This window comes from Haemaphysalis longicornis, unplaced genomic scaffold (genome assembly GCF_048455015.1).
Source record: "Haemaphysalis longicornis isolate Haplotype H1 unplaced genomic scaffold, Haemaphysalis longicornis Haplotype H1 scaffold_7, whole genome shotgun sequence".
Taxonomy (NCBI): Eukaryota; Metazoa; Arthropoda; class Arachnida; order Ixodida; family Ixodidae; genus Haemaphysalis; species Haemaphysalis longicornis.
In genome coordinates, this window is record NW_027526422.1 from 20,316,449 (window position 1) to 20,343,743 (window position 27,295).

The following is a 27,295-nucleotide window of genomic DNA, read 5'->3' on the forward strand; positions in this document are numbered from 1 at the left end:
CGAGTGTAATGGCTTTAGTTTTTTACTCCCGCTCCCACCCCTGTTGATTTCCCTGGCCCCTTTTTTTCTCTTTAGCTCTTTCAGCTCACTGTATTCACCACCCCCTGTGGAAGCAAGCCCCATCGTTAGCGGTGATAACATCTTCAGTTTTCATCAAAGCCTTTTTCTCCGTTTTCCTTGGGACTCAAAGCCCTGTAAAACTCCGGTGACAGAGGTTTGGAGTGCTCAGGCAGCATCTCAGCAAGTCCAAAAATGATTTAGCGGCAGACAATAGAAGCCTGCAGGCTAAATAAACACTGTCCACATGCTCCCCATAATTGTGTAAATGTATTTGCCGGAACGCAATAGAGAGCTAAGCTAGCCACTAGCAATGGGGAGCTTTTTGTGTACCGTATTTTCCGGTCTATAAGTCGCATCTTTGTATAAGTAGCACACCCCTCAAAATAACAGTTTTTCAGAAAAAAAACGTATATAAGTCGCACCGGTGTACAAGACGCACTTGTTAATTAGGTAAACTCATAATGAATCACATCGTTAGAAAGTGCGGCGAAAGTACATGGTTGCGGCGGCTGCCGCCTATGAACAGATCCCCCACTAGGAAGGGCTAGCCACGTGCAATACCGTCCAAAGCCTAGACAGAACTTCTCAAAAATGGTTTATTGATACACACAGATGGTATGTACCTACAGACAGCGTTTAGGCAAAACCATCGAAGTCCTCTTCCTCCGACTCGCTAACAAATAATTCAGCAACTTCAAGTGGGAGTTCCGCCGCCGCATCGCTGTCGTCCTCCAACTCACTGATGTATTTTTTGCCAACATCGTCACCACTCGCGGACCGCATCACTCCGGCCTTTATGAACCTGGCTACAACTGTTTTTGTAGAAATGGAGTCCCAAGACTTGGAGACCCATTTGGCCACCTCTCCAAATGTCACACGCTTGTTGTGTGCTGTGGTAAATCACCGCAATAAAGGTGTCATGGTGGATGGAAGTGACGTGACGGAAGCGACCCGAAAATCGAAACTTATCAGCAAGCTGTCATTTCAAAAATTAGCAGCACGTTTACCTTATACCGCCTTCAGAGTAAATCTCTGTAATAATTTATAAGCTGCATTTTGTTTTTGCAACTTAGTTTAATGTTACTTTGAATTTTTTCTGAACTGTAGTTACTGCACATGGCAGGAAGTGGCACGCAGTTGTTGCAGGCCATTATCATTGTTTTTAACTAGAAAAAGCTGAAAATTCTTTGGTTTAAAGTCCCAAAGCGACATATGGGCTATGAGAAACGCCGTAGTGGTGGGCTTCGGATTCATTTAGACCATAGAGGTGTGTCTCTTAACGTGCGCTGGCCACGCGCGGCCGCCGCGAACCAGATTTATTCCATACATAAGTCGCACCGGTAGATAAGACGCACCAACGAAAATTTCAGAAAAAAACCGCGACTTATACACCAGAAAATACGGTACTAGACAGAGCCAGGGTGGACCGTGCTTCCTTCCTAACGATGATAATGATTGATGTTGAATAGCACAAGGCCAACATGGGCAAATAGTGCCAAAGAACGACTTATTTAATAGTAAGTGATACAAGCGTAAATACTAAAACCTGTGAGTGAAACAAAGTGAAATGAAACGAAAGACAATTCAGATGACTGGAGTACAGGGCAGGATGATTAGGCGTGATATGAAAAGAGCTGCAAATTTTACCTCAGCTAAAAACTTAAGAACACGTTGACTAGAAAACATTGGCTCGTCCACTAAAAAGTATGACAGGTGCAGTGAAATGTGTCATCTGTAGAGTTCAGGGAACTGTTTATGTGTGTTGTGTCAAGTTCCTTGCATGTAATTAGTATGTGGGCTACAGATAGGCCCTTCCCACACACAATACACAGGGCTCTTAAAGATCCAGTGAGCAGGCGTGAGTGTGTTACATGTGTGCGGCCTATCCGTAGCCTAGTGAAGGCTACTTCAGTGTGTCTGTTGTAGGAGTCAGTTGAGTAGCGGCCTAAGTGTGGTTTTATTACATGTAGTCTGTTGTCTGTTTGTTGACTCCAGTGTGACTGCAATGTGTTACGAAGCTGTCGCCTGATGTATGCTTCCTTCCAAAAGTTTTGCCCCTTCTCCACAGACTGCATACGAATTGTAGCACGAACGAGTTTGAAAGTACCAACCATCAGAATAAAGTCACGTGCTTCTGTGATGGCCCTGTGTCCAGCTTGCGTGCCATTTTCAATGAGAACCTGTGTGAATGCAAAAGAAAATAAAACAAAAAGTGATTTACACACCCTGGCAAACACGTCATAACAGTAACCATGGTAGGTGTGGATTTTGCCAAGCGATAAAGTTGGTGTCAAGGGCTGACAATATGCTGCATCAAAAAATTCGTGAATCAACCTTGGATCTCTTTTGTACTCTATAACCACTATCGACGTCTTATCTAGGTACACCTGCTGTCAGAATTTTCTAGGCCAATCTAAGCCTTCTCGACCACGAACAATTCAAAGAATAAACTTTACCTTTAAATGTGAGAAAAAGATTTTATGACAATAAGAAAGGTGTTTTATCTAGCTTTCCGGCATAAAAGCTTTCAGCCTCGCTCGGGACGTCAGCTTGTACATCGAATTTTTTGTGGAATGTACATTTTCAGCTTGGGCTAGAAAATTTTGACAAAGACTGTACACGTCAGCAAAATTATAAAACCAGCCACACACGTTGCCACTGGCCTAGAACAGTTGGGCCTTTTTAAGTGCCAGCTATTCTTTACTTGTCTACATGTTTAGCAGCCTTTGGCGATTACCCAGCACTGGCAGTAATACGGTACTGAAAAGTCCATCAGCCATAACAAAGTACCTAGGGTGAGTGGCATCTGCTACTCTTATCTTGAATGCAAGTACTCATCCCTTTTTGTCAACAATAATAACACCCTGTAATACTCCTTCAAGAGTTGTCAAACCCAGGCAGCCCCTTTGCCTTTACGATACTACCGTATTTTTGCACGTATAACTCGCACCAAAAATGCGAAAATTTCAGGGGTGAAGTAGAGGTACAGACTATATGCGAGGTATCTCCTCTGGTGTAGCTTCACTGCAATGTGCGTTGGGCCGTGATGCCCCTAAGCAGCAATAGCGACTAAGCCGCTGTTATCCCATTGACAGTGCTTATTTTGCACACACAGCTCAACAATGTGCCAACTGAAAAAATGTATGCGGCAAGTCACCTAGTTACCTAGTCAGCTAGGTAAGTTCTTTTGCATAAACAAATGTGTAATGTTACCTGAGAAGCAGCTTTGGTCCATTATTTTATATATAAAATATGCTGGCAATACATGAGGATATATTTTTTTTTATTCATCGACGGAAAGTGGGGCTGCGGGTTATACGCGCAAAAATACGGTATTTTACCAACAAGAATGGGCTGGCCAATGGAGCGTCAGGTCTTACCAGCAGGCCATTGGTTTTCCCCCACAGGTTGGCTACGGTTTCCAGCCTTTGTTGGGCATTGGGTAGGTCAAACAGGGTGAACGCACTGACCACGAGGTCAAAGGTCACCTGAAAAATAAGGAGGGCTGTGTAAGGGGCGTACGAGGCTTCCTCTCCCTGGGTTCTACTTTGACGCACACGCAATGCAAAAGTCCCCAGCACACCTTTATTTCAGGTTTACATGTTCCGGCTGCAGTGTTTGCATAAAAAAATTGCTGCGACAAGCTCCACCAGTCTCGTTTCCCCATGCATCCGCGATTCGTGATGCCATAAAATGTAGTGCAGAAAAACGTACAGGGTGGTGATACCTTTCCTAATTCTTTTGGCATTTTGTACAGTCAATAAACAACTGCTGCTGCTGCGAGTGGGCTATTTGTACTCCGGGCACTATTATCTACCGCTTAACTCTTTCGTTACCGCGGGAAATTGACCAATTTTGAAGGGTCTAACAAAACATTTTTTTGTGCTATGCATATTGGTTAGGCACACATTGCAGCGACATACAATGCAGATTATTCCACGCGCTTTCCAACGACACCAGTTTTATTAATGTTTTCCTAAATAATAATTCCGAAAAAAATTATCGAATTTGAAATTTTTGTCCGCGCGTCGACGAAAAAAGAAAAAAGTAAGTTGTGTATAATAAACCACGTGTAGTAGAAAAAATTTAGAATATACATTTTGTAGGTAGACATTTCAAAAACCCGTTCTAGAAAAAAAATTGAGTTGCGCAGTACAATTTGTCAGATATAAAAGAAAATGTTAGCCCACGTGGTGCCCATGCCATGTGGTGAAGCCCAACCTCTATTTCAAGTTTTGCTATTTTGGATGGTTCTCTAGAAGAAATCTGGTGGTTTGACATTATTAAAGGCCCAAATTAGCCTCCACGTGATGTAAAAACACCTTGTCATTGATTATGACCGGCACAATATTGAAGGCAAGCAAGCGATGTGAAAAAATCCGCTTGGAGTTGAGAACCAAACTCTTTGGTGGATGCTTGTTGACGTTCTGATGATCGCTCAGCAGTCAGAACTTTCATTTGCGTTTTATTATAATGTTCTGACTCACTATGGTAGCCCTGCTTGCAGGAATAAGGTACGATGCGCTAGAATCATGCCCAGCAAGCTTTCACCAAGCCGCCGTCGGGCTGTGAAGAGAGTTCAGCACTACGAGCCTACTACATTGCAGCGCCACCTAACAATTTCGAAAAGAAACAATTACAAGGCTGTTGGAGACTTTGTCAGAATAAACAGTACTACTATGAAGCGACACTAGACTTCCGGAAATACCCTCGTATGAAACCGAAACTGGCCGGTGAACAGCTGGCGGTGTTCAAGGCCAATTGGAAGCGTTCTCCTCGTCTGAACTGATACCCGACGACTTGGTGTTATCGTTTGACTTTCAGCAGAAGCTCTTATCGCAGAAGCAAGGCGTAGATAAAGTGGAAGCGCGAGCGGCATGCCTGTTTTGAGGAGCAGTAGCGGGCAACGGAGGCGCCATGGCAAATGAGCTTGTAGTTGGGTAACTGCGTAGTAGCGCCAAATATGAATTTCGCAATGCGAAAACGAAACCAAAACTGCTGGAAACTGGTTGAAAATGTCAGGCACACTTGCTAGACATGCGGGGGACCATCAAAAATAAGCTTTTGGAGAATAAAGCTGCCCTTTGTCCGAACCAAAGATCATTAGTGAATAGCTGGGGCCATTTTCAAGTAATTATCACCTCTCAACGCTGTCGGATTACAAAGCTGACCCCATTATTTGGTATTTGACTTGCCAGGAGCCTTTTGACAAAAAAAAATATTATGGTAATGCAGCCTATCCACGACCTGCATCCTTTTTTCTCAAGTGCAGCAGCCACGCCCCCTTCGTCAAAAACACGCGCACCTCAGCTCGCAAAAAACGCCGCCAAAAATCTTAATGTCGCCGGAGCGGGAAAATTTAAACTGATTCTAAAAGGGCAATGCCTAGACTAATCACTGGCTGTATTAGGTGTACGAGAAACAACTACAACATGTCGAAATAAGCAATATAAATCATCGATCAGCGGTGATCGATTTGAATAGGCGTGGTAACGAAAGAGTTAAGGCCAACTTGCTTATACACTTAAGTGTGCCCTTAACAGCATCATAAGTGCCAGTACTGGTTCAGCCGCAAGTGTGGTGATAGGATGTGCATTTGTTTCCCTGATCATAAAATGGCGCTGCAGGTCACTCAAGTACCCAGTGGATACAGAATGAGAGCTACATGTTCCTCAAATGAAACAATGTAAGATTTTCTCCTCACTCACCTGCATACCTGCACATTTGTTCTCAACAGGTTTTAAGTATAAACATTACAAAGTACGAGTTCCGCAAACAAGTGATGTGCTTATGCTTGCACGTAGGGACAGTGGTAGAAACTATGTAAGTGTTGAGACCCATGGACGTTGAAGATCTGCTCGCGCTTATGCGATTAAAGGTGCCATGCAGACAAAACACAAGTTTAATTCATACGAAAGATTGCCTGATTAGAATCATACAGACACTACTTTTAACATAAACTTCGCTCAAATAAGCTATTAATTATGAAAAAAAGAGGATGGCCATGCAACCCACCAGCTCGTTTCCCGCAACAGAACCTACTATGTCGTATAAGGCAGCTCTGCGATTGGCTGAGGCCGCCAAGAGCAAATGCAAATTTGACAGGGCTTACAGGCTTGCCAAACGAGCTATTCGCACTTAAATTTTAAGGGCACATTCTTTTTATAGCAGTAAGAATGGTAGGGTAAACAGGGGAAGTTACGAATGTATAGAAGTACCAATGCGTACTGCTGTTGGTACTGCACGCACTATGCTTGCTTTAGCTGCACAGCACTGCAGCACTTTACGGTTGTCTCAGACGACAATGGCCGATTGGCATAAGCGACGGTGTCTTACGTAACCATACTTGTCAAGCGAACACCATGTTTCACGAAATGATTATTTTCTACCTCAACAAAAACAAGCCACGTACGAATACGGTCAATAACAAAGCAAAGGCAGAAAACGGTCTTCCGGGGTCTGGTGGTGCCATCTCGGTTGACTAACGGTAAGTGAGGCTCTGCAATCAGCTGCGTAACAGTTCTTGTTATGTCATTGCCGACGTCGCAAAAACACATGATTTGGCGGGAGAATCAAAATTTTAACTTAAATTGATTCATTTCTCAGTAAATATAGCATGGTTTCCTTCCAGACGCTAGGGGCACTACAAAACACGCAATCTTTCGAATAAAACAAACTTGCATTTTGTCTGCATGGCCCCTTTAAATTAAGAAAGATGTGGCACTGGATATGCACGAACACAAATGAAAAGCATTGAGGACAGCTGTATGTGACGTTCTTAAGTCAGTAGCAAATTTTAAAAGGCACAGGGTCATCTGCTGTGCAAAGTCGCTCCAAAAAATCACTCGCAGTGCTCTGTGTGAGGGTGTGTGCTCTGCTGGTATAACACCACTGCCCATGGTGACGTAATAATAATAGTACTTTTAACGAAACTTGGTTCACTGCAGTGCTTATAAGAGCAGCAGCACAAAGGCTTTGATATAAAGACTGAGATTTATTGCAATGAAGCTGAACCTGGTTTATAAGGTGCACCACAGCAGAGAGAGCCAAGCAAGGGTGGTAATTGCAAAGTTGTCTACCTTCCCTGGCATTACTTTCTGAATTACAGAAGCATGTGACAGTAGTTTTATGGACTCTGAAAGACAATGCATCCTTAGTTAGAGATAGGAGGCAAACAGTCACCGTGTCTGAAGCCGGGAGAAATTCTCGCTGGAAGAACGACCGGAACTTGGGATCTGCGTTGGGCGCCCCACCTGGGTTTTCCAAAACGGGAGGCATTAAACCATGCGAAAATCAGAAGATTGGGAAACTTTACTGTGAAGTGCAGAATTTTAGCTTGTCTTGAAACAAGTGTATTTATTTCTTCCTGAAAAATTACTGGTGCGATGCCAGCTGTGTAAGAATAAAGCAAAATCAATTTGAGTAATGAACAATGCAAAGAGAAAAAGATGGAGGCAGGTAGAAGACTCAGTTGCTTGCAAATAAAAAAATTCGAACATTGACAAAGATGAATTTTTTGTACTTGTTTGTGCAAACTGCAGCAGTATTCATGGGGAAAAAAAATCATATGCCTTTAGTTATTAAGCGAAAACATATTTTTTCCTCTCCGAGTTAAGGTCATAGGGGAGTTTAGTAATAATGCATCTAGTAGTATTAAAACATTGTAAAATGTACCTTGCTGTAGATGGCATATATTCTAGTGTTAACTATGACCAAGACATAACGGGCTGTTTTTAATTTTTGTGGCTTTATCCTCATGCCAAGCTACATTATAGAACTAAGTTACAAAAATCACTCATGTACCCCGATTTTGGTATACTAAAGAAACTAAAAATTAGGTGGGCAAAATGTAAGAAAACAAAAACAAACACCAATATAAACTTGGGAATGGAATCTCATGCCAATAGTGCCTCATTTATCAAGTTCTACATTTCCGGCAATTCCAAGATACCTCGGGGAGCAATCGATGGTATAAAGTGTTTGTAAATGTGGACTTATTAGTGGTCACTTTTGAAGCGCACCTGGCATGAAAATATGATATGAAGGACGTATTTTTCACTTACTAGGCCTTTTTTTTTATTTTGTGCATGGCATACAGTGCTTACTGTAATGAGCCATGCGCCGAAATGGCAAAACAGGTAGGTGACCACTCATCATCATCATCATCAAGCCTATCTACGCCCACTGCAGGGCAAAGGCCTCTCACATTAATCTCCAATCACCCCGGTCCTGTGCTAACTGCGACCTATTTATTCCCGCAAACTTCCTGATCTCATCTGCCCATCTAACTTTCTGCCGCCCTCTGCCACGCTTGCCTTCTTTAGGGATCTCCTCTGTTACCCTCAATGACCAACGGTTATCTTGCCTTCGCATTATATGCCCTGCCCACGTCCATTTCTCCTTCTTAATTTCTACTAATATGTCCTTAACATGCGTTTCTTCCCTGATCCACTCCGCTCTCTTCTTGTCCCTTAATGTTACACCTATCATCTACCGTTCCATTGCTCGCTGAGTCATCCTCAATTTAAGTTGATCCCTTAGTGAGGTGACCACTACTGGTGTAAAAAAAAAGCTTGGATATTGGTAATTAATATACAAGACACACTGGGAGGAAATATTAGGCTCATGTACCTTGCCAAGCAAAAAACTCCACTTTGTTTGAACACAGACTGAAAGTTGCTCCCATTCAATGCTTCCTTTCGTTTCTGTCAAGTAAGGTGATGAACATATTTGCAACTTTGTGATTATTTTAATTTCATAACGGAAGTGGCTTTCTGGACAATTTCAGGCAGTGAAGGGCAAATTGTGGATGAGAATCAATATGCATGCTACTCTTGGAATGAGTCTGTTGGGTAGCGTTGCTCAACTGCTCTGCTTTATTTACCCACAAATTGCTTGGCTTGCCTGACAATTAAATGGCAGGCGCAATCATGGCAAACGCATGTTTTCGACAGGTGTGTGCTTCCAAGTTGCCCACTCAATCTGTTGGGTTTTCCGCTACCCAGTGAACGTTGAAAGTGCACTCGCAATGCCCTGCGGTAAGAACTGAAAGGAGCGTGCTGCAACATTGAGAAATATGTGTGTGTACACTAAGATACGCAAGAAAGACTGCCACTTGGCATTACAATAGTAAAATGTTCAAAGGTCTTAGTTATTTCTTTGTGACTATGAGAGTGAATTTAGTTGCACAAATATGCCAATCAGCGAGTTTAAATTTTGCAGACAGTCAAGAAGCATGAAGTGCACTGAAACTACTGTTGATAATAGAAGAGTCGCATACATTTACTTGCCTTTCGTGAATGTGAGGGACATTACGTCGATGGAGTTGGAAAGTTGAGAAGTGAGCCACATTTGCTTGCAAAGCCCCCTCAGAACGTGAAAGACACTAATGAAGGACCTAACTGGGCTTATTTTTTAGGGAGGTCTGAGGTCACATGCATACAATTGTGAGACTGGATCAGGATCTGGGAGAACTTACAAATAGCGATAACACCCTCTGCTCAGGGGATAAAAGCTTGCACGTCATCAACAGTGCTACTTCAGGCACTTGTTACAATGGTTCACTGGTGTCTAATTACCTTACAACGCTCTGCTAAAACTACCCAGGCTCCTGTTTTATATTTAATTCCTTTTTATTAGATATCCTTTCCTGTGACGTATGGCATTCGTGGAATTGAGTGTACCAGTGATGATTTAGACTCAGTCCCACCGTCTGTTCTTAACTAAGCATGTTTCGCGAGAAGTAATTCATTGTGTTTTTGATCAAAGTAAGGCAACAAAACCAAAAGTTCAAGTGAACCGTTACTGACCCAATTTTGAGAAACTGATCCACTATCCTGACGAACTGACCTAATCGTTAGCAAGTTTTGCTGTTGACCACACCAGAAAATTGCACTTGACCACTTTAATGGCACCCAATATGCCCATCATGCACTGTTCAACCATTTCAATGGCAAGCACACAAATGTAACTAAAAATCAGGCATTTTTCATATACAATTAAAGTTGGTAGGCACCTGTCAGTACCAATTGACACAAAGGACCGCTAACACTAACTTCTCTAATGTTAAGTTTGAATGCAATATAATAACTCAATTCAAACCCCTCCAAACCTCACCCTGGGTTGTCCCACAAACATACCCTGGAAGTCCGATCAGTATACTAATAATGCACGGATGGAGACTACCAGGAGACATAAATAACAAGCCAATGCTTCCAGAGGAAACTCACCACTGGCTAGAAGTCTCGCCAGCTCGTGCATGTGGTTGGAGATGTCGATGCTGAAGTACTCCTGGAACTCCTTTGGCCACGAGTTCCTTGCAGCCCTGTTGAGTGCAAGAGGGCCAGAGAAAGCTGCTAACTTGCTCCTACCCCCGCAGTGAAGTCTGACATACACGTTATTGCAGCTTTTCTAGACGTTAACTTCTCTGGAGTATAAACGCTCCACGACCTGTCTGGACCCCTAACTAGGGGACCACCCCTGTTTTAGTGCACGGAAAAGTTGGCTTGGCACAGTGCCTTGAGCAGCAGACTTGCAAAGAAAGTAACAAGTATTAAAAGTGCACAAATGCCGGAACAAAATAAAATAGCTGGTTGCACTTCAGAAGGGATGAGAACTTGCTTTGGATAGAGCATCAAATGGTAAAGGCATCAAAAAGGCGTTTATGGAGAATCATGGAGAATCTATGCTAGTGCAGAGGTCCTTTCGCATACTACTTCCAGTATTGCACAAGTGTCACTCCTATATCATGTGCTCCTTCACACTTACGCACTTTCGTGCTCACCTACGATTACCCTTTTTATTAAAGCTCATAATCATAATAATAATAATAATAATCACCATCATCAACAACCCATCACTCAGACACACTACAGGGGGAAGGCCTCTCCCATTGACTTCCAACAGCTCGTCGCTCGAGTCCAGTGTTGAAAAATTATAAGATAAACAACAACATTAACAATAATAGAATACTTAAACAAAAAATGATAACAGAAATTAGAAAAGGCGCGCTCACTCAATATACGAGTTCCCTTTGTGGAATGACCCCTTAAGGGGGTCATGCAGACAAACCACAAGTTTGGTTCATTTGAAAGATTGCATTGTTAGAATCATACTGACTCCACTTTTAACACCCACTTCACTAAAATAAGCTACATAATTAGGAAAAAAGGGAATGGCCATGCCACCCACTAGCTCATTTTCCGCAACAGAACCTATGATGCCATATGCCCAGCTGTGGGATTGGCTGAGGCCGGCGGAAGTAAACACACATTAGGCAGGGCTTATAAGCTTGCCGTACGAGCTATTTGCGCCTAAATGTAGTGCGTATTCAATAGCGCATATTCAAAGGTGTGGAAAGGTGGGGTAAACAATGAAAATTATGAAAATAGACATCAGCATAGAAGTACCATGCGCACGACTGTTGGTACTGGGCACACTATGCTTGTTTTAGCTGCACAGCAGTCTGCCACTTTGGAGTTGTCTTAGACGACGCTGGTCGAATGGTGTAAGCAAAGTTGTCTTATGTGACCCTGTTTGTCGAGCATACCCCATGTTTCACGAATCGATCACTTTCTACCGTAACAAAAACAAGCCAGGTGCAAATACGGTGAAAAACAAAGCAACGGCGGACAACGGTCCGCGGCTCAGTATGGTAGCGCCATCTGGGAGGACTGACGGTAAGCAAGGCTGCAGAGCCTAATGACGCACTGGTAGTTCATTTGAATACCCGCCCTTGTGACTTCATGGCAGACATTACGAAAACGCACGTTTTAGCGGGAGAATCGAAATTTTAACCTAAATTGATTAATTTCTCAGTGAATAAAGCATCGTTTCCTGCCAGACAAGTGCTGGGGACTATAAAAAAACAAAATCTTGTGAATAAAACAAACTTGTACTTTGTCTGCATGGCCCTTTTCATTTTTTTTTCAGCATGCAACTCCTCTAAGGTTCCAACAGAGTACAGTCAATTTTTTAACAACTGCTAGAATTACTCCAGCGTTGCACCAGGAGTATGGCCCATCTTCTATCTTTTCTAAAGTGTGAATGTTAAATTTCAAGTCTTACCAAAAGCATGTGCCAACGCCAGACCCAAAGTCCATCACGGATGCTGGGGAAAACGCAGGATGAAGCTGCCGAATCTGCAGAGTAAAAACAAGATCACAGCAGTCAAATTTTGCAGAAACTTACAAAGCTGGCTTTAGCTATATCAACATAAAACATAGCTATCAATGTGATATATGCCCAGCACACCAGTAAAAAGTTCAGCCCCGACCTATTCAACAATATATTTCAGACTAAATGTAAACTTTCGAAGTACGTGACCGATCACACCAATGAATGCTTACCTGCAAATAAAAGTAATGCTACGACAACTGACGTCACGACATGTGGCCAAATTTTGATAAGCCCTCCCTCAAATTTTTCAGGTAATTACTTCACATCAAAATGGATGCAGGCAACATTATGCCAGCAATTAGCAACGGACTCCTGTAATCCCAACATGACCATAAAAAGTAACAGCAATTTTGTTGGAAATACCATGCCGATTTTGTTCACGGTGGTACCCTGGTCCCAGAAGTATCCATGATTAATTAATGTATAAGAGGGTGAAAGCTGCTTTCCAAACTTTTAGGCCCAAGGCAATAGAACATAGCAATAGGGCATTCGTAAAGAATGCTTGCATAGATTTCGTGAACAGCTTCCCTCAACATGCATATTTCCTACCTTACCTGTTCAGCTAGGAAGTGAAGCTGGCAAAAGTCAGTAAGTGCAATAAATGTGTAATTTAAACATTGTGCAATCAAAAAGGTATTCATCAGCTGTGGTGCACTGATGTGGGGCACTGATAGAACAGTAGACCACACTTGTCACATCACTCCTGCTGGAATGTGGCTCCTCTGCTATCAGACTGCACGAGATTTCGTGCCCTTTGTGCTTTACCACTGGCCACCTAGATAGAATTAGGCAGACCTTTCCCTCAGAAAGCCATTGTGTGCATACGTATAAATGAATAAGTTGGATTTGAGTAAGACACGTTACCTGCTGCCTTTGTCACGGTGCCCTGAAAAAGGTACAATGCCAAGACACAGCTCAGTGCGCCTGATTACAGAGTTCTGAGTGCTCTGTTTGATGACCCCACACATTAACCTTCGGACTTAAACATGAGGCCCCTGCATTCACAATTTTGCAAATGCAACTTAGAAACACCACGGTACTAGCTAGCTGATTATCCATCTCTTCTTCACTGCACCATCATCATCAACAGCCCACTAGGTCCACCGCAGGATATATGCCTCTCCCATGGACTTCCAACCACTCCTATCCCACGGCACTCGAATGTATTCTTTTCCTCCAAAACTCCTTATTTCGTCCCTCCATTGAGTCATTGGCCTTCCCCTTCTTCTAGACCATCGCCTCCTGTATTTTACAATGCCAAACGCATCGCATGCTTCCCTATGTGAGTGAGTGGTACGCCTGCACTGCCCACCTGTCGTAAGGTGGGGCCCCGAGCTGAACCGCGATCACCCAACCGTAACTGAATTCGAAAGCGACTTGTGCCTGGTACAATCAGAGCCGTGGCGGATCACGTTTTGCCAACGTTGCCACTTTCCACCACGCGTCACCCCGAGATGAACCGGTCACGTGACTAAAGCGCTAGGAAGGCTAGCGATTGGGTGAGAGTGGCCGGAGTAGAAGGAGAGGGCTTGGTTGGCCAGTCCGGGCTGATGCGTTTGGCATTGTAAAAATGCAGGAGGCGGTGTCTAGACCCCTCTCCTGGAATCCACTCTGTTACTGTAACTGCCCATCGGTGGTCAATTCGTCTCACTACATGGCCCGCCCGAGTCCATTTCTTTTTTTTTACTTGAACTATGATATCATCTACTCTAGTTTGTTCCCTGATCAACTATGATATCATCTACTCTAGTTTGTTCCCTGATCCAGGAAGCTTGTTTCCTGTCCCCAAGTGTTACTCCTATCATTCCTGGTTCCATGGCCCGGTGAGCCGATCTAAGCTTGCGTTTTCCAGTTGTTTAGTAAGGTGCCAAGTTTCCGCTCCATGTGCCATTACTGCTAGGATGCATTGGTTAATTTTCATTATTTGGAAGTGTTTGCTGAGTGCTCCCCAACTCACACCTTCTTCTGCACCAAATTTCTCTCTTGCGATTAGGGTCAGCTCTGACAACCTGTCATAGATAAATATACTCTTCCACTTGTTCTAGCCTCCTGTTACATAAGCTGAAGAGGGCGTTTTCGGCGTGTTTATTCATCATCCCTTTATATTTATCTTTAGTCCCACGGCCATGCTTTCATGCTCGCTTAGCAAACTATGTTGTCTGCAAATGTCAACCGACTCAAGTATTCTCCATTTATCCGTAATCCTGTCTTCCCAGTCAAGCTTCCTGAATACTACCCCCTCCAGACAAGCTGTGAAGAGTTTGGTCTTTGTTTAATATTAGCATTCACCAGCTTCAGCCCTCATTAATCACTGGAAGAGCTTAAGTTTACTTTTCCTCAAACAATTGATGCGTAATGAAACAAGAAGCAATGCTACAACGCGGTCTCACCTCATTAAAGACGTCATTGACTACTGCGTAATCTGCAGCAAGCCTTGCCACAAGATAGCCACGAGCCCCAAAGTCATCATACCTGTAAGCAAGAAATGAGCGCACTATTCAAACTCAATGAAACAAAGCACACACACCCACACAATGGTGTTGAATACGTCTGTAAAGCACAACTTGACGTTTCACAGAGCTGTAATATAAACACTGCCTTGATTAGTTTTGTGTTACCACAGGTTGACATTTTTGATAAAGATTTGTGCAGTAGGCAAACATAATTGCTGCGAGTGAACTTCAAGACACGGATTACTCGATGTTGTTGTTTCTTTTCTCCTTGTTTTTTGAGTGTGTGTGTGTGTGAAATTCTAAATTCTTCTAATAATGTGCGATGCATACGTGTTAGCTATTCAATTCTTTTGTAGTACCCTTGTTATTTTGTGAGAATGCCATTGAATGTGAAGACAAGAGCCATGCTTTAAAGGGACACTGAAGTGAATTTGTCAAGCTCCCATTTTTGCTTGCACTGCGTAGACTGGCTCAAATCAACACACTTTTCATCTTTTATCTGGTTGATAAGTCGGTAATTATTTTATAAAGCCCGAAAGAAGAAAACTACTATGCGCGGTCTGCGGCGGCTGCACCAACTAAACGCTGTGACGTTGGGAGGAGGTGCACCGTAATTGGATGATGTCCAAGACTAGCATTCAAGCAAGTTTCGGTTTCGGTTCAGTAAAAAAACATGCTTGACATCCGACCTTATTGCTGGATGGGCATTCCACATATCTCAATAATCGTCATACCGCGCTTCTGCCATGTTGTCGGCTGTAAATGTCTCAGATAAGCCTCCCAGGAGGACTTGGAATCGTAGCAATCACTAGCCGAGGCTTACAGAGTGGATGAATGCCCTCCGTGTCACCGCAGACGCTCAAATGCCATGCGCTTTTCCCCCATATTTGGAGCTTGCCTCACTCATGCCTGTATCGTAAAAAGCATGTTCGCACCAGGCCAAGGGTCTGCTGATTCTGGCCTGTGCCCGCTGCCCACGAGCAGTCGGTGCTTATGGTAACAGCACGCCATTGAGAACTTGCTAGCACGTCAGTGTTAGTCTGTGCGCATTCTGTGAACTCGTTCGTGGAGCAGCGAACGTTACGGCCCAAAAATGTTGAACTCAGTATAGAAAACATCGACCAAAAACGAAAAAATCAACTTATAAAAAGAAAAGTATCCTCGGGGATTCAAACTTGCAACTTCCAAAACAACATACCTAGCACTCCAGACCACTCGACCATCGGGCAGCACTGCAAGTGTGGGATATATAAGCTATATGATGTACAACCAGTTTACACTTTTATTTAGTTCTAGTATTTCAAGTAGCTTAGGGGACTATTTGTTGTATTGCGCTCGTGCAGCAAGCGTCCCCGAAATTTCCACAATATCTCATGTCTAGCAACTGCATTTCTTAGACGGAAAAGTGTTCGCAGATGTGTGGTCGCGCTGCTGACTGCTGTGCTTGTTCACCCAGCACAAAAAAGTGCTTCCTGCTCTCTAGTTTTACGCTGTGCAGTAAAAGTTTCAGTTGATTTTATTTCCTTAGTACCAATATTGACTTCGCTGACTCTTCTCCCGCCTTCAAGTGGCCTTAGATTTTCCTACTGGCGTACCAGTCAGCGAAGCATCGCATGTGCGCTTGTGCAGCGCTTGTGTGGAGCGACCTGGACTTGGAGCTAGATACAGTGTACAAACTAACAAACTAAAGAAAGGCACATTCTTACATTCACAAACGTGTCATGCCTTAGTTTCAACTGAGAGAACGAACTGCGACGACCCGTCTGTGGCCAGCGGACTAAACGCTGGGCCGACTGACTCTGTCTGAAGGTCGGCGAGCCGTGCAGTAGTGCAGTCAAGCCAAGTCATTTCCTCCTGACGTCACACGAAAACGCCATAGAAAATGGGCTAGGATGCTGAGTTGAGGACAGCGTTTGCGAATTGATTTTTCTACTAAATAAATTCGCGTAAATGCACTCAGAGTGGCCGAAACTCGTCCTATAGTCTCCAGACTACAATTTGCGCAAGTAATCCCGCAATCTTTACTAATCACTTCAGTGTCCCTTTAAAGACTTTAAAGAGGTCAGGAAAACAACATGCAACCTAACTCTGTTCATTTGTGGCATCTCTTTAAAAATGCTCTTTTCAGGGTCCTCCTCACATATTTTTAAAGGGTGGACATTTTGAGAAGAAGGGGTGGACAAGATGGTAAATTAAAGAATTACAAATTTTTGTTGCAAAAATGGAAAAACTCTGATAGAATACCCGGTATTGTGGTGCTGCAGCATAGTGATGAGTGAAAGCTCTTAAAAAAAATGAAAGAAGCTCACACTAATGCGTAAGACTCGAAGGAAGCGAAGCTGAACGCAACTGAAATGACCATCACAAAGATAATCCACAATTGCAGCCGATTCTCTTCTTCTTCGCTGCCGCAATGGCCTTTACTCCATCATAGTTGCTATCAGTGTGCGCTTCTTTAATTTTTTTGTAAGTGATAATGATCGGAAATCACCTTGGAGGGGTGTATGCTATGACGTGTATTTCTCGTTCCGAGCAAATGCTGCCACGGTAAACGGCAAATGCTGGAGTCTTTTTTTTCTTTCTTTCTTTTTTGACATGGCATCTCCCAAAGTGGGTGTGCCGGGGACGTTGGACAGTCGTCGTGAGGCACGCACACACGAGTGCTCAGCATTCTCTTGTTTTTGCTAACCACGGGCGGTCGCTGAAATCTTGGCCAATCTTTTTAGTGGGTACGCTTGGCTTGACAAACGTGTGCAGGGGATGCTGGGCGGTCATTGCAAGGCACGCACTGTTACGAATCGGCGTTCTGACCGTTACCACTTTTGGGTATAAATAGAGCTGCCCAAGCGCTGTAATCCATTCCTGTTAGGGCAGCGAGTCCATGCTGTCGCTCTGCTCGAGTCCTGTATTGTAACCTCGCCCGTCAGGACATTGTTTTTTGGCTTCGGCTCACCTCTCGCTATGAAGTAAACAGTTACGTTAGCCGACGGCTTCTGGACTTCTTCACGGCTGCAACAGTGGCTGGCCGCTCGCATCATACACGCTACTACTCGTATGTCGGAGGCCTCGGAGCTCGGATCGGGTGCCCCCTCCTGGTCGCAACAATTGGTGTCAGCGCTGGGATGACACGGTTGCAACAGCACACACAAGCGATTAGCATTTTCTTGTTTTCGTTAACTGTCGGGTGGTAGCTGCGAGGCCTGCGTGCATGTGCGCATGCTGGGCAATTTCTTTATATTTTTAACTGCGGACACAAAAAATTACGATTTGCTAAACAGCTTCGCTGTTAATAAAAAAAGTGATAAGCACACGCATTGATTCCGAGATTTGCACGCAGCTTGCAATCTTTGAGATTTCAACGCCGCTTGTTCAAACTTCTTTCCACATAACCAGGTGGCAAGAGGTCCAACCAGCTGCCGCTGCTCTCACATTGTGCCCGTGTTTAGTTCCTCAGCTGCGCATTTCAAATGGGTCCGTCGGAGCAGTGGGTGGTCTAGCAAGAGCAGGGGCGGTATTCTTGAGTTTTGTCCCTTTTGCGTTCCTTTCAGAAGTGTTCCTTTTGGCGAGTCCTGATTGGCTAAAAGCCAACAACCGGAAGTGACGTAACGCGAGCGCGGCAAACCTCCTGCCAATCTTTCTCCATGCTGCCAACGTCCACCTCTTAACCGGAAGTTACGTCACGATGAAAGGGACGCAAAAGGGACGTTTTCAAAAAGGACAGTTACGAGAATACCGCCCCAGTGGGCGATGAAGTAGACTAATGTGTGAATTTGGGCTAACTGGTCGAAAAAGAGTGCACAGAAATGGAACGAAAGACAAGAGACAAATACGGGTGCCGACTCACAACTGAATAAATTTTATAGTGCGCAGGCAATACAAGAAAAGGCAGAAAGAACACAAAAAGAAGAAAAGTTAAAATGGCAGATTATGAAGCACTTTCACAAGATTATGAAGCATTTTCAATGCACGAGCGAGCAGGCATATGAGCCAGTAACTTGATGCCCAAGTTTACTTGTAACCCGAGGAGATAGTATGTCTGACATCTTAACTTTTCTTATTTTAAAGCAAGGTTTTACTACTTTCGTCCAGCGGTTTTGCAGCGGATGCGCAAGTTCACCTTTTGACCTCAGACACACCCCCTGCGACACATCCCTTGAAGCGTATCGCGTGATCCGCCGGGCACGCTTTTGGCGCTGCGCACAAGGCCCCATTTTCAGTCATTCTGCTCAGCTGATCAGCAGCCAACCAACACCACCGCCTCCCACGCATGTGCCACCGGGTCGTCTCGGGCTACCTGACCCCTCTTGCGCCCAGCGAAGGGGAACACTGCGTTCGCCGCGAATGAAAGCGAGGCAGGCCTCCTCCTGTGAGCGTTGCGCGGGACCGAATGGTGCCGAGCCATGGCCGGCAACACAGCTAGATCAAAGGTTAACCAAGCGAAACCAAGGCTCAAACAGACTAAGCCAAGCTTTTACTTTGCATATCCGAGGTTAGCTGAGCTGAGCCACAGCCATTTTTTGAGTTGTTTCTCCCTTTTCTTATATTGCCTGCGGGCAATATTATTAAATTTATTCACACTTGTTAGACAGCACCCATGTTCGTCTCTTTCTTGTCTTCCATTCCATTTCTGTGCGCCGTTTCTGTGCGCTGTTTTTCGCCATAGTGAAGTGGAGTAGTGGACGGCATTCCTAATGCCCCCTGCTGCGGGGAAAACACTGGCTCTGTTTTACCGAAATGTGCATGATGGATTTCTGGTACTTCCCTACCCCCTATGTGCTCTTTCTGATAAACCAATTACCGACAAAAAGATGCATGAACCGCCTAACATGCAAAATTACTGAAGCAGAGCTAACCAACAGGCGGAAATGCAGATGAGTGAGCTCTTATTCAATCGCCCTGCCAAAGAAAGAGCCCAGTTTCACGTGCATGCGCTGCTGACAACTGATCGTAACTTTTTAGTTTTGCACTGCTCTTATGTGTAGATGTATTTTTTTCCAAAATAAAACTGCTGGTTCAGCACTCTTGTGTGCTTCCTTCTTCAGCCCTTGTTCCTGCTGGTCTGTTTTTTTCTGTTTTTGTTGTTGTTAAATATGTTTCACCAGCCCATCCAAATAGCCAATTTAGAAGATGAGGTTCTCCATATCACAGGGAGCGAGCAGGAAAAAATAGTTCACCTCCTCCCCATTGCATGCACACGTCAGAAAATCCGCAGGGAAGGCTGCAACGATATGACGACAAAATGGCGGCTTTCATCAGCCACATTCGTCAATGAAGCAGTTAGCCCATACACTTGTGTAAATGTGCGAACATGGGACGGAATTCCTGAAACCACAAAATTTCATATTTGTATGCTGCAGAGAGATCTGTCACTTCAATCACCTGCCGCCATTATGGCTGACAGTGTCCAATTCGTACTTGTCCTGGCTTTTGACATGGCTTCTTGTGGCTCACGATGACACATGTAAGAGCAGGGGGTAATCTCTTCTTTCTTCACGTTGCACACCGCTTTAAAAATTCCTGATGGAGAAGATTTTTTTATCGGCTGTACTTCGAACTGATAAAACAACTTTACGTATCTTTTAACAGCAATATTCCTGTTTTTGAGCTTGTTCACAGGCCATGCCAAGTAAAAATAAACAGCTTTCAGCGGTCAGATATGCCACACTCATAGCAGTGTGGCTCATCTGGCTGAACACTACTGCCAGATTTCCTTGTAATACACTGTAGTACGGAACTTTCTGATTGAAACTGCATGAAGCAGCAATGTGAAACACGCTGCACTCACTTGATTGGCTTCCACAGCCTGATTCGCTTCTTCAACTTCTCAAACACTATTCTTTTCACGTCCTCTTCGATGTATTCTCTTTCCTCTGGGCTCATCCTTTCGAGGGCTGGAAATAAGGATGCAACGAAGTTAGCCCCTTGCACATCCGTCAAAGAATGCAATTCGTGAAGGCACCTCAGCTGTCCCAAATGACAGAGAAATACAAACGAGAAGCAGCCGCAGTGAACAGCTCTGAATGCCATAAAAGGTGCTGTCAGTCATGGAGCAGTTGGAGTGGCCTAAACTACCCAATTTATAATGAAATGATGCCGATTTTAAACGACAATTGATAGACTGTCACGGCAGCAGGTATTCAGGCAGTGAAAGCCCACATATTTCAAACTACCTTTTTAAACGAATAGGGTGTTGCGTTACCCCAAGGCTCACTTTAAGTGACCTCCATTGTGCCAGTATATCTTTTCACTTGTTGCCATATTTTATTCCTGAAACACCAAGACCCCTAAGTTTACAAGCTGAAAGCAAGCATCAACAAAATAGTGTGTTTGCGCTACTACAGCAAATCAGTGACACAAAATGAGCTGGACACATGCAATTGCCAACCGGCCGTCAAATCTTTGCATTAAATGTCTAGCCTAATTCCACTTCTTCTCTTTGACTTCCCTCATAACCACAGCTCATAGCCGCAGCCGGCTGTTCCGCCGCGCAGCACGAGTGCGCTACTGTGAGTACTTTGAACATGAAGTAAGTCATTTCCACGACTTTCTGAGACTTAATCTTCTCGACGACAAACAAACTATGCAATACAAAAGCAGACGATTTCATGCATTCAGCGCAATATCCTTTCAAAACGCATGCACACATTGACGTCTGGCTCCCTTGTTTCTGCAGAGTGGTAAACTGCATGAGCTGTGGCCGTTCTTCACTCGTACCTGGGTATAGCAGTCTGCCAATGCTTAAGGGAGAACTGACATGAAAATTTTATGATTCATTTTTATTGCTTTTATCGATCTCTAATGTTCTGGCAAACCCGACACAGCACTTTAAATACTTCAGTGCGCGATAATTCATTACACTGGACGGCTTGAAAATCGTTTATTTCAATTTCCCGCGCTTTCAGCCCGGAAGGCACATATGACAGAATCCCGGTATGACCTCACCGCTTAGTGCGGGCGTCAAAACACTGCGGAGGCCGGTGGGGGAATTGTTTCGACTGTGCCGCCGCTGGAGCTGAACAGCTGAGATGCCCGAAGGTGCTAGGCGAAAATTCGATGACCGCTTTCAATAAAAGTCCCGATGGCGACTTCTATTGCGATTCCGGGCTATATTATCGCTTCCTTTCCAGTGTGTGGAACTTTGCCTACAGTGCCTTTCTGGGCAGCAGTTATGCCTGTAGCTCTGGCTACGTGCACCTGTTTGTGAACGCGCCAGCCGCTCGAGTTTTTGACAAGCGGTGTCTGCGTCACTTCTTTTGGCTACCACAGGATGATGTCACGCTGATGTCCATTTGCTGAGTGCCGCTCTACGTGCTGTTCCGTCGGCGTGATAAATGAGATCCAATTAAAGTATGTTCTTCACGTCGCAGGCCGCTCATATTTCAGCCAGGGTATTCTGTTGAGCAAAGGAAGCGAACTGTGCAATAATATTAACGCCAAAAATTGGTGTCAGTACTCCTTTAAAGATTAATGTTTCTGATCGTCGCGCACATAAACATTTACAAGTCCCATACGGGAGTTTGGTTAGCCCCCGTGAAACAGCAGGGGTTGGGCAGCTTACAGTTTCCCAGGAGCTCCCGTTCGATGCTCATAGCCCTGGAGCGGACCTCCTCGTGTTCGGTGGGCAGGTGCCGAGACCAAAGCTGATTCCGGATCAGCAGTGCTGCCTCGCGCAACTGGCTCATGTCTTCAGCTTTGGTGGAGGAACAAACAGGTGCGACACCAAATTAGACACACACAGGACAATCTAAGACTTACCTCCTCGGATTACGATAAGGCTATCAACTGACTGTTCTATTTCTGCTGAGAAACTGAACGAGGCTTGACTTCTACCATCTTAGTAATTCTTGTCTTATGAAACCAAAGTGGCGACTTTCAAATGCCTTGGAACTGAAAAAAGTTTGATTCGGGCTGAAATTAGTGCTTTTCTATTCGGAGGACTATAATCAAGCTTTGGTGAACTTGAATAGACCCTTGAGACTTTGTTGTATTACGTACTATTAATGGGTAGATTATTTCTATTGATATTTAACATTTTCTGAAAGCTGAGCCAAGGGGTATGTCAACAATATTAATAAGCTAGGCTTGTTTTTGCAGGTTCAATAAAGCAAAAAGAAATAATTTTGTACAGATTTATGAAATGGCAAGCAGACTTTCTAGGAACCATCGACATTTTTCTTAAAAAAGGATTCTGATGTATTTATCAGATAATTGCCTCACTGATCACAGACGACTTTTTAAAATATTTTTTATATTGTATACCTGAAACACGGCTCATCCACGTGGCAATTCATCTGCCCGGTACACAATTAAAGACCACCAAATGAATATGCAAAATGTGGAGACATTTCAACAGCTGAAGTCCTTAATAACACACTAGAAAAAAATCAAAGTAACACTTTGGGAGCTCCTTTCCTTCCTTATGGAAGTTTCAGCAGCACATAATATTACCCCAGACATCCAGGCCAGAGCAAAGCCCATCAAACACAAGTATGGTTCAATCCCCAGCAATGTGTGCATAATAGAGCAATACATACACAGCTTGAAACTTTTAAATACGTCTTTTTTTAAGTTGTGGCCAGCATTCCATCCAGTTGGAACGATAGCCACCACACAAGTTCCACTCTGCCACACAATACAGTTAAAACCCAATCTGACAAGTCACCAGGAACACTGAAGAACTCCGCAGTTGTTGACTCCATAAACTCTATGTCTAAAGGGATGCCCACCCCAGCAGCTACCATGACACTGTATTTGCAGTGGCCACCACGCTCGCCTGCCAATAATTCAGCAACAAGCTAAAAAAAGTGTGTGGTGAAAATAATAACAATAAAACGCTAGGCGTTCTGGGAGAAACAAATTTGTCTTGGCAAAAAAAAAAAAAAAAAGACCGCGATTTCTGCCTGCATGCACTTCGTTAGCATTGGGAGGACAGTTTCTCGTTTTTGTAACACGCAAGTGTGTTCAATGCGTCCTCTGTTCTTTCGCAAGTCCCAGCAAAGCAAGTCAGTTGCGTCCGTGACCTGGCCTGGAGCGGGTACAGGAGCATCAGCAGTTTCTGAATTGTCAGCATCCTTTGACACCTCTGGTGCACCGGAAACTAACTGTACGATTTCTTCATCGTTCAAAACCTCCGTCGTGTCAGCGTCCACGTCGGTGCTCAAATAGTCGTAGAAGCTCGGATCTGCTGCCACATCATTAAGCCAACGAAACTGTTTCCAGGAACTGGGCGCAATTTCTTTCTCTTGCTCGTGTTGAGGGATGGCGGAACTCGAAAAACTTCATTAAATCTGAAATGCACTGATTCTATTTGGTTAGTTCGAGTTCATAAAACCATCGAGCCGTATAGGCACCTACGGGGAATCTAAATTTGTTTATTAGATAGGAAGTTCGTAAGATCAGGTTTTGTTAAATTGAGTTTTGACTGTAGTGACGCAGCAACCAAACCCAAAGTTACCACACTAAACTACTTTTCGAACCATTTGCGCCAAATGCGAGAATCGCATTAAGGGTACGGAGCAAGAACATGTGGGAGCGGAAACAACCCATTGTCGCTGGTGCGGACAAGCGACCAGATAGCGTCCCAATGAAAATCAACGTGAAGTACAAAGCGTCGTGGCTGCCACGGCGAAGGAATGGGTAGCAGCATCTGATGGACGAAATAATGGCCGCAATTGATTCCGGGCCTATGCAGTGAACTGCCGATCCTGGCCAGGCCGCGCTGTTACATGCCAGATGCTGCTTGACCAAGCGCTTGTGACGTTTTCTGGTTGCACAAGGAAGCTTCGCTTCCCCTCCCGTCCTGCCTCAATGATTCTTTGGGTGAAACAACAACCAAAAGCAAATGGTGTGATTTTGGTGAGTGACCTTATAAGCGTAGTTCAATACAACACAGAAAGGCCAATTGGCAGTGTACTAATTTTGCCGCTTGTCACTGTCATGCACGCTACATGTTTGCTGCACCCATTGAATTACACTTGTTGCGTCGCTCACAAAAAATCATTCTGTGTGGTTACCCAGCCGCACAACAGAAAAATAAACGAGAGAGAGAAGAATAGTTAAGAATTGCCTACCATAGATGGACTGATTGCGGTGTTTAATGCGCCGACGCTTCAGGCGATGAGGCGCCTTAGTGGAGGGCTCCGGATTAATTTTGACCACCTGGGGATCTGCAATGCACGCCAAAATATCGTAGGCACGGGCGTTTTTGCTTTTTGCCTCCATCTGAAAAGCGGCTGCCGCAGTCGGGAATCGAACCCGCATCCATCCTCGTGCTCAGCAGCACGTCTCTGCCAAGGAGCCACCGCGGCGGGTAATTGCCTGCCATAACCCCACTCAGCTCAAAGCAGTGGCATAGTATGACACCTTTATGGAATGCTGCCAAGTAGGGACTTGTAGGCAAACCAATGCATGATGAACAGAAACTTGGACAGAAATGGTAAATGTTAAATAAAAAAAAATGTAACGGGGATCGGAACTGGCCTCTCTTTGTCAAAGAGCAGAGACGTAATTAGTGCATCGCAGACTAGCGAAGATGGAGGGTGCTGTCAGTGTTATTTGATGCGGGTTTCGCTCCACCAAAAGCCCACCCCTTACTGCCCTCGTCCGCCGCCGCCGCGACAGAAGGGTTCCAGCTCCGCCTAGATGGAGCTCTAAAAGCAGTTTATGGCACCCTAGACATTTCCCTTCATCTGACAAAGGCGAACTGTGTGACGTGCAAATTCACCCGGCATCTTACGGCAAACTCATGGAATATTGGCCAACCAACTCTTTCCCCCATGAAGAAAACTGACTGACTGTGCTGGTAATAACAGTTTCGGTTTTGCAGGCTTGCTCGTACAACGTTCCAATGTACTGAAATTTCTTCCAATTGTTGCAAGCAACTTTTCGCCACCAGAGAGAAAATAAGGAACTTACATTCAAGGACTTTACTGGCAGCCGCAAGCAGTTTCTCCGGTAGCTTGACTTGCAACCGCTTTCGTACACCGGGATGCTGTCGGTGTTTGATCTCGGATGCTTCAAAAGCGTCGTTGAGGTCACTCGGAAGTGAGACGGCATTGCTCGCCCTCGTGATTGACTATGCAAAACAACGAACGGGTGGATAAGACAACGTTTTAAAGCAGTTTATCTGAAAGCACTCAAACACGGTCTCACTCTTTAACGCCGGACTCACTTACTTCATTAGTAAAATTTCAAAAACTATTAACGCGATAAAAAAATTTTTACAGAGGACAAGTAGTCCAACAACGTAGTGCGTGTCAGAAGAAACCGTAAGAAATGCGTAAAGAGCTTAAACGGCTTCAAAATAATCGCCAAAATAAGGAACCTACCCTAACGAGGCAGATACACGAAGGTGTTCTGACGCACTTCACTAGAGTCTGGAAGTGATTCATAGCTAACGTCTTCATTAACGAACAGCGAGAACCAGCAGCACAAAAATCACACACCACGCCATAAGCACGCTGAAGACAACGAGATTTTAATACTGGATTATTTTGGATTGGCTTTGGCTCGTGCAAAGTATTTTTTGTTTCAGTTTCGGAATTGATTTCACACAGGCTGAATAGTTGGTGCGTAAAGATCAACGAAATACGCAATGTGCCACCCAAGAACTTTTGCATTCGGAACCTTCGTATTATCTGACACTAAAAAAAAACTAATATTGAAAACCATTGGCCAGAGTAATGGTAGAGTGTACTAGAAGGAGTTGAGTGTAGGCAGACCTGTGCGCCGCCGCGCCGCGCCGCCGCCGTAGCTTCTTTTTGGCGCGCCGACTGCGCCGCCGCCGAAGTTCCCGGAATGCGCACGCCGCCGCCGCCGCCGAGCAAAAATTGCGGCGCGCCGCCGGCACCGCGGTATTTCTTTTCTTTGAGGGGGGCTCGCTGAAGGGCGATTCTTCGGAAGGACGAGGGAATGCGTCACTCCACTGGAAGTTGTCGTTTCTCCCTCTTAAGCAACTCACCATGGATGAACAGATAATTTGTAGTGGCTGCCTCGAACCAGTCATTATGCTGCTCATGTAGGAGAGATTTCTATGGGAGTGCTCCCCAAGTAAAGGCGGTTCTCCCTTCTTTCTCCTTCCCCCTCTTCTCCCGTCCGCGCCCCACCAGTCTTACCGGTCCTACGAACCTTCCATGCGTACCGCGACGACGCGACCTTGTTAACAAAGGATAAATGCGTGATTGTCACCGTCTTGACCGGCTTGACTCAAAATCCTCTTGACGCGCCCAGGCTTGCGCCGCCGCCACACAAGCGCCACATATCTTTCTTGTTTTCTCCGCTTTCTTAGAAACTCTAAAATGACAGCAAGTGAATTCGTTCCTGTCCAGGCACCAACCGGTTACCTGGTCTCTCTGTGCCCAACCAACAACCTTGTTCCCCTCTCTTCTCCAAAGGGGCATGGGGACGAAGACAGGAGCAAAAGAATGACCGAAAGTCTTTGACTTCCTTCATTCTTGAGAAAGGCCGGTCTCCCGGCGTGTTTATAACATCGTCATTCAACGGCGATAAAAGTATACATTGCAAGAAAAACAAAACACTAACACAAAAGATGCGGTAGCAGAGAAACTGACAAGAATAAATGCGTTTGAAAGAGAACGACCGGAGTA

The 27,295-nt window shown here is 44.6% G+C and overlaps 1 protein-coding gene across 1 annotated transcript in view; it reads right to left on the reverse strand.

The window, feature by feature from the left end:
• LOC144144691 (ribosome assembly protein METTL17, mitochondrial) overlaps nt 1-26,175 on the reverse strand; it is a 36,916-nt gene extending 10,741 nt beyond the window's left edge. Inside the window, exons 1-10 of the mRNA XM_077676222.1 lie at nt 26,018-26,175; nt 25,605-25,764; nt 22,249-22,380; nt 20,476-20,581; nt 14,628-14,709; nt 12,127-12,200; nt 10,290-10,384; nt 7,243-7,313; nt 3,441-3,548; nt 2,172-2,240 (exon numbers count right to left, since the gene is read on the reverse strand). Of these exons, the coding sequence (XP_077532348.1) occupies nt 2,172-2,240; nt 3,441-3,548; nt 7,243-7,313; nt 10,290-10,384; nt 12,127-12,200; nt 14,628-14,709; nt 20,476-20,581; nt 22,249-22,380; nt 25,605-25,764; nt 26,018-26,095 (975 nt within the window). The 5' untranslated portion in view covers nt 26,096-26,175. The remainder of the gene's footprint in view (nt 1-2,171; nt 2,241-3,440; nt 3,549-7,242; nt 7,314-10,289; nt 10,385-12,126; nt 12,201-14,627; nt 14,710-20,475; nt 20,582-22,248; nt 22,381-25,604; nt 25,765-26,017) is intronic.
• Nucleotides 26,176-27,295: the final 1,120 nt, after the last annotated feature.